This window comes from Eulemur rufifrons, chromosome 9 (assembly GCF_041146395.1).
Source record: "Eulemur rufifrons isolate Redbay chromosome 9, OSU_ERuf_1, whole genome shotgun sequence".
NCBI lineage: Eukaryota > Metazoa > Chordata > Mammalia > Primates > Lemuridae > Eulemur > Eulemur rufifrons.
In genome coordinates, this window is record NC_090991.1 from 43,260,684 (window position 1) to 43,275,154 (window position 14,471).

General features: G+C 53.9%; 2 protein-coding genes across 4 annotated transcripts; one reads left to right on the forward strand and one right to left on the reverse strand.

Annotated features, from left to right (window-relative positions):
• The first annotated feature begins 153 nt into the window (after positions 1–153).
• On the forward strand, positions 154–4,549 carry PSMC5 (proteasome 26S subunit, ATPase 5). 2 transcript variants are annotated; one of them, XM_069482777.1, is made up of 13 exons: positions 191–235; positions 663–757; positions 846–917; positions 2,029–2,098; positions 2,419–2,516; positions 2,693–2,749; positions 2,825–3,055; positions 3,374–3,500; positions 3,591–3,781; positions 3,880–3,978; positions 4,059–4,169; positions 4,259–4,345; positions 4,449–4,549. In XM_069482777.1, the coding sequence occupies exons 3-13, from the start codon at positions 846–848 to the stop codon at positions 4,500–4,502; spliced, it is 1,197 nt and encodes a 398-aa protein (XP_069338878.1). In that variant the 5' UTR covers positions 191–235; positions 663–757; the 3' UTR covers positions 4,503–4,549. The 2 variants fall into 2 exon arrangements, with proteins under 2 accessions (XP_069338876.1, XP_069338878.1); XM_069482775.1 differs by lacking the exon at positions 663–757 and having other exon boundaries at positions 154–235.
• A 64-nt stretch (positions 4,550–4,613) lies between these two features.
• Positions 4,614–14,303, reverse strand: SMARCD2 (SWI/SNF related BAF chromatin remodeling complex subunit D2). Of its 2 annotated transcripts, XM_069482774.1 has the most exons (14): positions 13,993–14,303; positions 13,833–13,881; positions 9,247–9,431; positions 8,992–9,034; positions 8,724–8,846; positions 7,765–7,920; positions 7,270–7,365; positions 7,007–7,108; positions 6,696–6,857; positions 6,450–6,547; positions 6,137–6,272; positions 5,843–5,965; positions 5,594–5,695; positions 4,614–5,514 (listed from the first exon to the last, which is right to left on the reverse strand). In XM_069482774.1, the coding sequence occupies exons 1-14, from the start codon at positions 14,046–14,048 to the stop codon at positions 5,461–5,463; spliced, it is 1,485 nt and encodes a 494-aa protein (XP_069338875.1). In that variant the 5' UTR covers positions 14,049–14,303; the 3' UTR covers positions 4,614–5,460. The 2 variants fall into 2 exon arrangements, with proteins under 2 accessions (XP_069338875.1, XP_069338874.1); XM_069482773.1 differs by having other exon boundaries at positions 13,833–14,303.
• Between the last annotated feature and the right edge of the window lie 168 nt (positions 14,304–14,471).

Below are 14,471 nucleotides of genomic sequence, written 5' to 3' on the forward strand. Positions count from 1 at the left end.
TAACTACATTCCCTCTTCTTTCCCTTCCTAAGCGCCTGAACTCAAGTAGCCGCCCCTCTCATCATGGCCCCCACATTTATTGTCGTCTTGGCGCACACCCCGCCCATTGACCCGGAACTCTTCCCTGCCTTCGGTTTAAGACCACAAACCCCTGCTTCCGCGCCTGCGCGCCAAGGCAGCTTGGATGCCGGCGGTCTCCGCTTGAGGGAAGATGGCGCTTGACGGACCGGAGCAGGTATGGCGGCGGCGGCGGCCGCGGCTGCTGTTGCGGCGGGGCGGGCGGGGACCGGGGATGGATGCGGAGCGGGCGTGATTAGAGGTGGGTAGCGAGCCGGGACAAAGGGGTCTCGTGGGTCGGGGGTAGATGGGCCAATGCAGACTGGCCCTACCCGAGGCCGGATCTGCTGTGTCAGCGCCGCCCCCGGTGAGTCAGGGCAGAGCTGGGAGAGGAAGACTCGGTAGAAGCGGAGTGAGTGAGAGGAGCGAAGGGAGAGGGAACGGGCCGCTCCGCGAGCCGCCGTCCTTCCTACTGGCTTGATCGGTAGTAACAATATTCGGGTTTGTATGGCGCTTGACACAGTGCAAAGCGCCCCGTGTATAGTATCTTTAGATACTCCTGAAAGTCCAGTGAGGTAGGCGGCGTTCTCGTTCTTTTATTTTAGTCATAGGAAAATGGAGGGTTCGAAGGAGGGAAGAAGGGATTAGAATCCAGGTCTTAAGCCTCCAAAGCCCAGACTCTACTGCACAAAGCTGCCAGGTATTAAGCCTTATGGTGAAGTTCCCTGGAAGCGGCTTTACCCCTTGGATGTCTAGCTTGTTGTTTAATAATTATCTTGTGTCTTCAGATGGAGCTGGAAGAGGGGAAGGCAGGCAGCGGACTTCGTCAGTATTATCTGTCCAAGATTGAAGAACTCCAGGTGAGGAAATACTCTAGAGGGAGCTAGAAGGCGGGGTCTGAAAATCGATGGAAGCAGACGGGAGTGCAGTGCAAGAAGCTTACTCTTTTCCTGTTTCTTTTTAACTAGAAAGCGTATGTATAAGAAGTAACAAGTAATATAAAGTATATGAAGTTATTCTCTTGTTGTCCTCATATCCCACTACTTGAGGGTGATAATGTTCAATTTGTTACACATGTTCAAGAGTCAAATTTTAGTAGAGAAGCTACCTCTAGCCAAAGGCCGTCCCTTTTAGAAGCCTGAAGAAAAAGGTTACTCATAAAAGGGAAGATGTGCTTGCAAGTTTGAAAAAACTCAAAACAGTGTAGCCAAGAAATATCAAAAAAATTAAGGAAAAGTTAGGTATGTGTTGAGTGCATGAAATATATGTGGATATTAGTCTATGTGTTAACTGGTCAACAGTAGACTATTAGTTGTTGAGTTTTGGGGGAGTCAAAATTTCTGTGTGGATTTTCAACTTTGCCTCTAACCCCCCCATTGTTCAGGGGTCAACCATAGTATAAATTGGATGGGGAAAGCCACAAGGAAAAATTCTGAACTCCACCGCTGATTGCAGGCATTATATTTGGTTTACCATTTTTGAATGCTTTTATGTGTGTTTTCTTTTGTTCATCCCAATAGTCCTGAAAAGAATCAGGTGTAGCTGATTCTACGCCCTTGTGTATTTTGGTAACAGACCTAGATTTTTTTAAATGGCTTGCCTTAGCTTTACCTCACTTTTAATTGACAGCAGCTGGGCTAGAACTCAGGCTCCTAATCTACCGATCCTTCTGCTATATTACCTTCCCACAAGAAATTCACTGTTACATGAGCCAGCTATAACTTTTCTCCCTTAGATTGTTACTGTTAGACCAGTATGAGGCACAGCCTTTTTTGCTGGCTGCCCTAGGCTTCAGAGGGGATCTTGGAGGACAGGCTAGGATCATTAGGATCATACTGGAGAATCTGAAACAACATGCAGGTGCTCTGTGCCCTTTCCTCACTCATACGCACCTGTGAGGCTCTTGGCCAAGATCCTGCCTTCTACTGTATTCTGCCTTGGGTAATGGAATTTGTCTCTTGTCCTCCACAGCTGATTGTGAATGATAAGAGCCAAAACCTCCGGAGGCTGCAGGCACAGAGAAATGAGCTAAATGCAAAAGGTGAGGGGGGAGAGATGGGAAGATGCACGTGGGCAGTTTGAGGTGTGACTATTCGTAACCTCCCTGCACCGTCTTCAGAGCTGTGCTTAGTGTTTTCTCCCAGTCCGAGACGATGCTTCCCAGTGTCATCATGTGGTCGTTTCACATACATGTCTCTCTCCCGTGCTCCAATACAACCCCCTTAAAAACATGAATTTTGGCCTTTTTGCATGTGTCGTTCTCTTCAAAGCGGTGCTTAGTTCATGCATGTTAAATTGTGTCCTGGAAAGGGGGGAACACCAGAGGAGAAGCTAGGTGACCAATGTCTGTTTGCCTTCTAGTTCGACTGTTGCGAGAGGAGCTACAGCTGCTGCAGGAACAGGGCTCCTATGTAGGGGAAGTAGTTCGAGCCATGGATAAGAAAAAAGTGTTAGTCAAGGTAAAAGCAGCATGACCCAAGGAACTGGCCCATTCCTCACTGTGTTCCTAGCCATTTGTGTGTAGCCTTGGAGGACAATGTTCTGTCATGTTGTTACGGGATTCTCATGGGTTTTTCTGGGTGATGTTGGCGATTTGGTGGCTGTCAGGGAAGGTCATAAGCCCTTGTTTCTGTAGGTGCATCCTGAAGGCAAGTTTGTTGTAGATGTAGACAAGAACATTGACATCAATGATGTGAGTAGCAGGTGAGGTGAGGGGGTGGGGTCAGCTCTTACTGTACCATTCCTGAAACTTGCCTCCTTTGCCCAGGTGACGCCCAATTGCCGGGTGGCTCTAAGAAATGACAGCTACACTCTGCACAAGATCCTACCCAACAAAGTGGACCCACTGGTGTCACTGATGATGGTGGAAAAAGTGCCAGACTCCACTTATGAGATGATTGGTGGACTGGACAAGCAGATCAAGGAGATCAAAGAAGTGATCGAGCTGCCTGTTAAGCATCCTGAGCTCTTTGAAGCACTGGGCATTGCACAGCCCAAAGTGAGGAGCAGGGCTTCTCTGGGAGGACTTGCTGTACTTATTCCTCCTGCCCCAGGCCAAGCTGAGTGCAGGGGTGGGGAGGTGTTGGGATAGGCTGCAGCCTGTTTGGGTGGGCCCTTCCTGCTGAAGGGCGGGGGTGGGAGGGAATGTTTCCAGGGTATTGAGGTGGTTTAGATATAAGCTTCAGAAGGGACTCTGTTGATTTTTCACATCCCCAGCCTCTAGCAAGGGATCCAGCATAAAGCCAGCACTCAGTAAATGTTCACTGAATGAAATGAGGGCCCAGCTTTCTGTCCTGAGTCTGCTGTTCCCCTCCAGGGAGTGCTGCTGTATGGACCCCCAGGCACTGGGAAGACACTGCTGGCCCGGGCTGTGGCTCATCATACGGACTGCACCTTCATTCGTGTCTCTGGCTCTGAATTGGTACAGAAATTCATCGGGGAAGGTAACCATGGCTAGGAATGTGAGAACCAAATGGAAAGGGTGTGGGGAGCTGGCTCATCAGCTCCCTAACACTAGCTTGGCCTCTGCACAGGGGCGAGAATGGTGAGGGAGCTGTTTGTCATGGCACGAGAACATGCTCCGTCTATCATCTTCATGGATGAAATTGACTCCATTGGCTCCTCGAGGCTGGAAGGGGGTTCTGGAGGGGACAGTGAAGTGCAGCGCACGATGCTGGAGCTGCTTAACCAGCTGGATGGCTTTGAGGCCACGAAGAATATCAAGGTGAGAGGGTATCAGCCTCAGGCTGAGCCTGCGGCAGGCCCTGGCTGAGGTGCAGGCTGAGGAAGAACTTAGCTGATTCCTCTCTTTTCTCCACTCAGGTTATCATGGCTACTAATAGAATTGACATCCTGGATTCAGCGCTACTTCGCCCAGGCCGCATCGACAGAAAAATTGAATTCCCACCCCCCAATGAGGAGGTTTGTGATGGGCAGTGCTCAGAGTGGCTCTGACTGTGGGGGTGGGGACATGGCTCAGCCCTTTCTTCTCCCATCTGCAGGCCCGACTAGACATTCTGAAGATCCATTCTCGGAAAATGAACCTGACCCGGGGGATCAACCTGAGAAAAATTGCTGAGCTCATGCCAGGAGCATCAGGGGCTGAAGTGAAGGTAGTTGGAGGTGGCAGCAAGGGTTCGAGGGCCACACTCAGGGTTGAGGGGACACAGCAACGGGGCCTTAACTTCCTTTTCCTGCTCAGGGCGTATGCACAGAAGCTGGCATGTATGCTTTGCGGGAACGGCGAGTCCATGTCACCCAGGAGGACTTTGAGATGGCAGTAGCTAAGGTACTTGTCTCCATCTTTCTACCTCTGCTGATGGTGGGTCTGGAGCAGTGGGCCAGGGCCTGTGTTCACCCGGTTCATAACTTAATGCTCGCTCTCTTTCCAGGTCATGCAGAAGGATAGCGAGAAAAACATGTCCATCAAGAAACTATGGAAGTGAGCAGACATCTTTTGTGTGGATCCCTCAAATAAAGCTGTGGGACAAGCCCTCTAGGACTCCAATCTGTTACCAGAGTGGCCGTACTATTCAATGACCAGGTTTGGGCACCACCAGTAAACAAAAGGATTTATTTGGGAATTTCCAAACCTGCCAGAAGTGGTACTTGCCAAGCCCCAAAGGGCAGCAACAATCGTCCCAGCCCCCTTCCTCTGCCCTCTACCATGCACACACCCAGACCTCAGGCCATGCTTGAGAACTGCAGTGTCTCCTTCCTCTAGGAGGCTTCGCTTCCCCAGCCCAAAGTATCTGGGGAGGCATCCCAGGAGATGATGGCGGCCAAAGCCGCTTGCATAGATTGAGGAAAGAAATTAAGTAAGGAGGCACCAAACAGGGCTCCATGAAAAACCCCAACTTACCCCTGTATAAAAAAGTGGCTCCCACATAGAAAAACTTGCTCCCCAAATAGTGCAAATACCCAAAGGAAAAAACCAGCAGCAAGGCTGAGCTTGTAGGAATGGCAAAGAACTTTGGTTTAGAAAGGCTAGGAAAAGTCTGGGCTGTGCCACCGCCTCCTCGCCCAGCTCCCCAGCTCCGACACTCTCCCCAGAGGGAAGTCTGTAAACATGCAAACCCAGCCGCCTTTGGTTCAGAAATGTCTCAGTTACAAAGGCAAAGCATAGCCTCCAGCAGTCCTACTTGGGCCTGCCTGCCGGGGGCGGAGGAGACATCATCTGATGAGAACCCCATTAAAGCCAATGCGAAAAGTAAGTAATAAGGCTTTGGGGACCAAGCAATAAGGAATCCTATCTCTACATTTATGAAACTAAAGCTGGGGAGTAGAGGGTGAAAGCAGACACCCCTCACCCCATCCTACATGTCTGCAGCCTCAGCCAAGACCCAGAGGGGGCTCCCCTTCCAGGCTCCAGGGCTGGGAGGAAAGGAAGAGATCCCTGAGCAGTTAGGTCAGGCGAATTCCCAGCACCTGTTCCAGTTCCTGCCTTCGCTGCTGCACCTAGAGAAGGGAGAGACCAGCGACTCAGGTCTCTGCGCCTCACAACCAAGGAGGACAACCAGGACAGACGGAGCCTCACCTTGGCAAAGATATGCCTCCCCACTGCTTCCTGGGCCCAGGGCTGGTGGTAGAAAGCAGCTCGTCTCTCCTCTTCAGGATTTCCAATCACATCAGTGATGATCTGCAAAGAGCCAGGAGGAAAGCTGTAGCAAAATTCCTACCCCTGAGCCAATCTGCCCCTGGAACTGGAACAATAGTGCTTGGGGATAAAAAAAAAAATCATCCGGTGCTTCAAATGGCATTCCATCCTCAAGAAAGAAGACTATACCTTGAGGTCTCGGCGCTGGGAACGGAGCCATTCCTGGATGAAGTCCTGGGGGTCAGTGCTAAAGCTGAGCATGAAATCCCTCTGGGTCTTCAGCTGGTTGATGGACTCAATGGTCTCATGGATCTGGGGAAGGATGCATGTGTCATACTGGGCCTCTGGTCTGCTCCCAGGCCTAAACCCAAAGGACTGAGCCAGAGATGCCATCCCCAAGGAGCTACATGGATGGAAGTGCCTCACAGGGCCGGCCCACCCCCATCCTGGGCCCCACAGGAGGCTGGGGAAGTGAAGGCCCACCTTGACATCAAGGGAGGCAATCTCCTGCTGATTAGTGGTAGAGGCCAGAAAATTGCTCATCTGGGCCTTTAGTGGGTCGTCGACCTCCACATCAATGTCATAACAGGCTGTCTTCTTCTGGTCATTAGGATCCACACTGCAGGCAGCACACAGCAAGGGAAAGGGAAGCGTGTATGTCTTCATCCCACCCACCTGGGCCCCATTCTGCACACAGGGAGCAAGAAACCAACCTGCTGCTGCTCTCTTTGGCTTTGGTTCAAACCAAGGATGAATCTGCTTAGATGAGCCTTCCCATCCCCCACCTTCCATTTACCTAATGACATGGTTGATGACAATGGGGTCTGGATGCTGCAGCAACCCAGCCAGCTTCATGGGAATCTCAGAGAAACGGAGTCGGCCACAACTAAAGATCTGGAGAGAGTACCAAAGGCTCGATGATGCCTTTGAGGGCACGGGGGAAGTGAACCATTCCATGGCCAGTAAGGGCAGCAGTCTGAAGACTGTGGCCAAGAACTAGCCCAGCAGGGGCTGAGAGAACAGAGGATGGCATCTGGCTAACCTGGCGGAAGTAACGGTTGCAATTGATGTACTCTCGCTCATGCCCATCTTGCAGCTGGTTGTGTTTGATGTAAAGCCACAGGGCCTGCATGATGGCGGCCCGTGTCTGTGTGTGCACTCCCAGCAGCCTCGCCAGTCGGGGGTCCAGTTTGTACTGGGGTGGCTGGAGGTGGACACAGGGAAGTCAGGCAACAGGTTCTTGTGAAGAAGCAAAGCAGGAAAATCGGGCAGGGACAGGAAGTGTTTCTAGGAATCTCCTCCCCTCCCCCAGATGAGTCCCTGTGCCCCAGACATGACACCAGGACATGTCACCTGATGATCCAGCATAAGCAGGAGGGTACACTTGACGTTGAGGTCTCCAGGCCGTTTCACCTGGAAGCCATCTGTCTCCTGGGTGGTGGGCATCCGGTGCCACTGGCGAGGAGGAGGGGAGCAGAGCTTATCACCAAGGGCATAGGCATGGACATATGGCCCTCCAAGGGAACCAAGGCCATTTCTCTGCCCAACCAGCACATCAGCCTGTGCTTGGTGTCCTCAGGCAGCTTGTTCTCCCTGTGCCCCAGGTCCACGCTCACCTCCACCAAGTGATTGTCAGGCCCGTACAGTTCCTTGTCCAGCTCAATGACGAGGCTCTTAAAGAATGAAGAAAACTTCCTCTTCTGTTTGCTAGGCTGAGAATAGAAAGGAGTGTGAGATGGTGCTTCTGCGAGCTCTCAAACCTAACGCTGCCAAAGCTATGCTAACTCCCCCAAAAAGCAGATTGTTTCAACCCTGGAGCTCAGGGAACTGAGCATTTGTGGGCCCTGGAGAAAGCAGTCAGACTCTGGGCAAAGAGGCTGGAGGCAGAGAAAAGATTCTCTATGCAGCCCCCTGCCAGCCAGCGAGGGACTTCAAGACACTCGACTGCCATCCACAGGAACATCGTTGTAAAAAACCACACAATCAACCTCTGGCTGGGAGCTGTGGCAAGCAGGACCACAAGCAGCACCTCCTGGGAGTGCGTAAGTGTCTGGTCCATCTTAAACCTGCACAGGCCTCCTGCCCTCCTGACACCTCCCTCCCCAACTCACATCATCCAGCAGTTTTCCTTCCACTCGGAGTTCCCAGGAAGCCACCTTGTCCCCTGCTGGGGTTCCCCCAGGGGTCCCTGTAGTTCCTGCACTATCGGCGTCTGCCTTGCTGGGACTGAACGTATTGGAAATGTAGATCCGAAGTTTTCGCTTTTGCTAAAGAGAGAATGACAACTAGAGGTGGACCAAAATATTGGAAAACAATGCTACCCAATCTTCCCTTATGAAATCATCCGACAGTCGGTATCAAGCATATGTGACTTCCACCTTGTTAGGCACTGAGAATTGGAAGTATTAATAGTAGATCCCAGCCCCAGCCCTAAAGAATTCACAATTTATGGGGGAAACAGATGCATCACCCACAATGCTAACACAGTGGGATCAGTGGTACGGCTTGACAGAGGCAGGTGGAGCGCTACCAGGCAAATCAGAAACCTCTGGCTCAGATTTTAAATGAAACCCAAACACCCATCATGACCCCAAAATATCCCAGTCTCCTGGAAAGACTTCACCACTCAGGTGACTGTTCTAGATTATCATTAGGAAAAGAAAAACTTCTCTAGGGATGGGGAAGGAAAAAGGAACTACTTTTATCTGCTCTCTAGTGGTTTTCAAACTTTTGACCACAATCTATAAGATTTACATTTTAAATTATGACGCCGGATCTGCATACCTATATATAAATACCTGAAACAAAAAGTTCATTAAAGAATACCTTCATTACTATGGCAAATACTTTACTACTGTGAAGTACTTTTATATTTTCTACTATTTTATATTCATTTAAAACATACTGGCCCCAACACATTAAATTGAGTTCATGCTTTACCAACGGGCTGCATCCTGCATGTGAAAAATCCCGCTCTAGCCCAACACCAACCCTTGCTTGGCCCCTGAAAAACAAGCCAGGGAGGGGCGAGAAGTTTGGGAAGGCCAGGGGTGGTCAGGGCTCCACACACCGTCAGAGGCTTTTTGATGGCCTCCTGGATCTCCATCCGCTTGCGAGCAATGGTCTGGTCCAGCTTCCGCTCAAAAGCCAAGAGATCCATGTATGCCTGAGACTCTGGGACAAGCTCCCGAATCTGGAGGAACAGAGAAGGAATTCAGCTTGCTTCAGCCACAGCTCTGGCTCCTTCCCTTCCTCCCCACTTCCAGGGTTGGAGGAGATGGACTCCCATCCCCAGCCAGCCACTGGGCAGGCCTCCTAGACCTCCTGCCAGCACTTACTCGCTGAGGTAGAACCTTATCTGCCATCTTCCTCCTCTTTAACCTGGAGAGGACAGAAACCCATGTAAGAGGTCAATGGTCCAAAGGATGCTCACCGCCCCCCCCCGCCCCGCCATCCACCCCTTCAGTCCCTAGGACCCTCTGCCAAGAGAGCCAGGAGTTATCCTCAGTCATAGAGGCCCTCAGAATAGAAGGAAACCCTCTGCTACAACCAGAGCTGGGCTAGGTAGGGTGGGAGAAATAGGATGGTCTTACCCCCGGCGCTGGGTGGGCATCGGGGGCTGGGCCTGGGGAACAAGCAGGCGTTTTCGGAATGGATCCATCATGGTGGGTGGCATGCCAGGTCGAAGTGGAGCAGCTGTGCCAAACGGGGAGCCAGCAGGGGGTCCCACCTGCAAGCCAGCCATGGGCATCCGGCTCCCTGGTGACATGCCAGGCCGCTGGGGGAAGTGAGCCAACGGGGGTGCACAGGTCAAGGGCAGGGCCCTCTGGGGCCCATAGCCCATGCCTTCCATCCCTCTCCTCAGCCAGGGCCAGCCCTGAGCAGCACACCACAGAGCCCCGCTGGAGTGCCAGGAACAAAGGGGAGCGGGCGCCTGAACACAGAGTGTAAACCATACCTGCCCCGCCCCCTGCAACTGCCCTGGCAGCCGTGCCAGCAAATGAGGCCTGCCAGAGCCCAGGGGTGGGCGGAGAGTCCTGCCTGCAGAGGGAAGGGCCTGGGAGAGCTTTTCAGGGCCCATCACAGCCTCCCAGCCCCAGTGTGCTGTCCCCCTGCTCCCTACGACCAGCTGGCCTTGAGGCACTCCTGAAGCCCTCAGACAGTTCCACTCAGCATTGCCCTCCTCCTCCTGCCTCCACTGTGAGGAGAAGCCCTGCATGGGGGCCAGTGTCGCAGCCAAACAGAGGGGTATAGTATGACATAAGAGGCTGATAGCACAGAGTCCTAATCCCCATCCCCTGTCTCCAGCCTGGTGTGTGACTGGGGGAGAAAGGCAGCCCAGTGGGCCGCAAGCCCATCAGGCGGCAGCACCCCAGGTGAGGAACCAGCTGCAACAGGATGGCTTGGAACATGTCCCAGCTGGTGGGGGTGGCCTCAGGTAGAGTACAGAGACCTTCTAGTCACCATATGGCCCTTACCCACAACCCAGAACCAGATCCTTCTCTCACCTCCCTGCTGCCCAACCACTGCCTCTATGCCAGAAGACCCTGAAAGGGAAGCTATGGCTCCTGGGTGGCCAGAGAGAGCACAGCTGGCACCCGGACTTTGTCTGTGGTCCAGGCACCACCTGGCAGCCAGGACTGGCTCAAGCTCCATCTGGCCCTATACCAATCCCAAGCTGGAGCATGGGGATAAAATCATCCTGGGATGCAAGGATCAGAGTCACAAGGACAGCAGCAGGAATCTGGGTGACAGAAATAGCTTTTTTTGAAGCCTTCAGAAGGATTTCCCACTGAGGCCCAGCTCCCAATATTCCCGTGGAGCCCATCTGGGAGTAACCTCTGCCCCCCATCACCTTCACTATGGCTGCTGCCTGCAAGGCCTGTTTGGCAGCTCTGCCTCGCACACACTGTCCCTGGCAGCTTCACAGGGCTGGCCCCAGGGCCCAGATTATGCAACCAGCACAACCAGCCAACCAAGCCAGGCTGGGTGGAGACTAGCACCAAATCAGAGGAGCCTCCCCCACCCCAGCATCACGGAGAGAAGATTCTTCCCCCATCACTTTATCTAGCACTAAACCCATGCTCCCATCTTGGAGGGTCAGATTCTTGACCAGATGCAGAGATGAAAAGAAACACGGCCCAGAGACATGGGGAAGGGGAGAGGAGAAGGGTGGAGGGAAGTGCTTGGGAGGATGAAGAGTTCAAAGTAGGGGCTCTGGTGCCCAGAGAGTCCTGCCACATGTCTCTCCCCATCAGGAAGAGATTCATCAGAGCTGCTGAAAGGCAAAAGACAGCCTGTTTCTCTGCCTTAATAAGCCATGGCCGAGACTCTAGAAAAAAAACTCAGTGTGGCCACAGCTGAGCTTACTGGCCACAGTAAGCCCAAGCCCCAGACAGCCCAGACTTGAGTTTTTCCCAGTGCCTGAGACAAACAGGAGGAACCACTGAAGCAGAAGAACCCACAGAGTGTGAATTAGGGCCCTGTGGTCCCCACCAAGCTACACCCTGGGGCCTTTACAAAACCTGCAGCACCACCCACCCCTCCTGGGCAGGTGCTCCAGTAATAGGAAGTCCCAAGACAAGGCAGCACAGACAGGCAGGCCCTGGAATAGGTCCCACCCAGACATCTGCTCCAGACTTCCCGGGCTGAGAGCCCCCAGCTCACACAGGGCCCCAGGGGAAGGCTGCTCACAGTTCAAGTCCCAGCTCAGCCTTGCCAAGCTCTACACCTGGGCTTTGAAGCACCAGTAACTAATTCCTCCCCTTCAAAAAAAACAACTCAGGAGTTTCAACAAAAACAACCCCCACAGCCCAGAATTCTCAGCCTCTCCAACTCCCTGCCTGCTGCAGGACTAGGTAGGCCTGGCTCAGTCCCCTGAACCCCAGAAGCAGGCAGCAACCTCCTCTCCCTTGGCCCAGCAGCAGCCTATATTCTAAGCTGGTTTCTACCAACACCCAGGAGAGCAGGGCAACAGCTGCGCCTGTGCTGCGGCCTCCAGGTGAGGCATCTCGGACTCAGGTGAACATGCTCTGCCCTGCCCCAAAGCCCTCAGCCCTGATGCTCCTGGTGGTTGGGCCTAAGGACCTCGGTTGAAGGAGAACATACCACCCCCTCCCTCATGAGAAAGTGTTTTGAATTCTCTGGAGTGAACCTGCTAATCTGTGGTTTTTTGTTTTTTTCCAGTTTTTTGTTTTTCTAAGCTCCACAGGTAACTGTGATCAACAGCTAAAACCTCTGTCTGGAGGGAGGTGAATCGTCACTTCCTTCTTTCAACAGGCTCCCACCTACTGGCACAGCTTGGGCCCTCAAATCCTTGCTCTTCCGGCTCACTCATGAGCCCTAACAGACAGCAGCCCCTTTGTTTCCCAGATCTCAAGTCCCTTCTTCTGGAAATCATACGACTGCACTTGCAAAGAGGGCAAGTAGAATCCTCCTTGAACTAAGCCAAAGTTTGCTAGCTGGGTTCCCCTTCCCAGCTGGGAGGAGGAGGAGAAGAGGAGGAGGAGAGAAGCCCAGGCTCAGGGCCATCTCCTACTTCCCCACACCTAGTCACCCAGGGCTACCCAGCCAGCCAGCCTGGCCTTGCCACAGGCCCAAGGCCACTCCCCACAGAACATGGTGGAATCCATCCTCACAGGGGCTTTCCCAAGGGCACATTTCCTATGGGTTGCATGCCAAAGAAACTGTTCCAGGTCCCTTCCAGGCCAAAGACCCACAGGAGGCTCCCAGGCCAGGTCTCAGTTGGCAGGCCCAAGGACTACAGTGACTGAGGCAGGGACCCCTCAGCGATACCCTGGGGGGGCGGGGGGGGGGGCCCATGAATCCCCAAGGGAGAGAGCAAGATAGGAAAGACAGGACCCCAGCTAGAGTCCTTGGGACCAAGTGTATCTCTTTGACCCTTTGTTTCCTTTTGAGGACGGAGGACAAATGAGGAGTAAGAGGGGGAAAAAGTTACTGTCCCAGTTAAGCATCTCTTTAGAAAGTGAGGGCTCAGGGGTCCTGGCAGGATATGTACACCCCATGAGGATCCATTTACATCTGAGACCTCTACCTGGAGAAAGCCCCAGCGCAGACCTTGGAAGATTAGCAAGAAGCCAGTGCCAAATGCTGGAGCACCTGGGTTGGAATATGGCGGAGTTAGAACCTGAAGGCTAAATAAAAGTGGGGGGGGGGGGAGAAGGATGGGCACAATTCCCAAGCATTCTTGGGCAACCTGGAATGAGAGACGGGTACTAACGAGTCCCACCAGCAGGGTCAGGCTGAGTTCCTCAAACACTGACCATAAGTTTCTGCCTCTCAATGGCCTTTGAAGCTGCAACCTGAGAAGCTCTTTTCAAAGCCAAACCCCAAAGGAGTCAGGACAGCACCTTCTGAAGCAACTCTTGCAGACTCCTCCAGTCCCGGACTAGCAGGACTTGGTGGAGCCTCTCTGCTCCTCCAGACTAATCAACTCCTGGACACTATGACACCAGGCAGAAAGCCCAGAACAGAGTCTGCTGGGAACAGTTTGCTACTGGGCTGGGCCTTCCTCAGGCCTGGCCACCATCGTCTCTGGTCTAACTTGGAGTCATCCTGAGCAAAGGCTCCCAGGTGTGCCCCTGCACTAGGGAATCCCTTTGCCCTAGCCTCAGCCTCCCATGCCCGTGGGAAGCCAGACCTCCTTCCTTCTCATTAGCAGCTGGCAGCCATCTCAGACATGCTAGAATTCTACCAGTTCCCAACTAGAAAAAACAGGGCATACTTAGAGTGAGCCCAAGGCCAATGCAGGGTAACCCTGGTTTCTCAGTGAGGGCCAATTTCCAAAACTTTCTCATTGCTTCCCAGGCCCCCCTACCCTAGGACCTACACTACATTTCTCAACCCACCTGCCCACAATTCACTAGCCCCCACAACTCCTCCATCTCTCAGGTACTCAGAATCCCTGGACCAAGGAAGACCCCAGACCCTCCCAACTGCTTCAAACCCTCCACTGCAGAATCGGTGTTACCCTTTCCCCCAACTCTTCCACCACGGTTTAGCCGCAGCCCGAGGGTCCCTGGTCCTGCCCTTTACCGTCGTGAGTTCCTCACGCAGGGCCCCTGTGCCCTCCGTCCAGGAGCTCCTGTCTAGGGCCTCACTCGAGGTCCTCTCCGCCCCCTGCCTGGGACGCCCTTGTGGCGCGTTCCGCGCTCCTCACCTGGTACTGCGCCGCGGGGCCCGCGGGGCCCATGGGGCGGAAGGCGGCGGCCCCGGGGCCGCCCACGCCTCCAGCCGGCCCCGGTCCCCGGAGCGCCGGTCCAGGCATCATGCCTGGTCCTGCTGGGGGAGGCGGCGCTCCCAGGGCCGCGGCAACGGCGCCGCCGCCAGGGCTCAGCGGGGGCAGCGGGAACCCGCCCGCGCCTCGACCCGACATCGCTCCGTCCCGTCCCGGGGCGTCGCGATCCGGACTCCAGGCTCCGCGTCGAATCCGCTCCGCGCTCTGAACTCCGCGATCCGGGACTTTCTGGTCGTATTCCGGGTTCCGGGGTTTGTTGATCCGGGTTCCGGGATTTCCTAATTCAAGTTCCCCAGCTCTTCACAGAGGCCTGGTTTGGGCCCCGGCCGATCCTGATTCCTTCCTGTTCCGGATATTCCAGGTCCGGGATCTGCTACAGGCTCTCCTGCCGCCCCCGGCCTCGGGAGGTCTGGCGGCCCAAGTCCAGTTACCAAGAGGCGGCTACTAACTCCCTGCCCCGCTCAGCCCCGCCCAGCACCAGGCCCCGCCTCCACCTAGCCGCCCAATGCTAGAACATCTCCTCAAATCCCTCCCCTCGCGAGACCCGCCCCCAACAGGTAC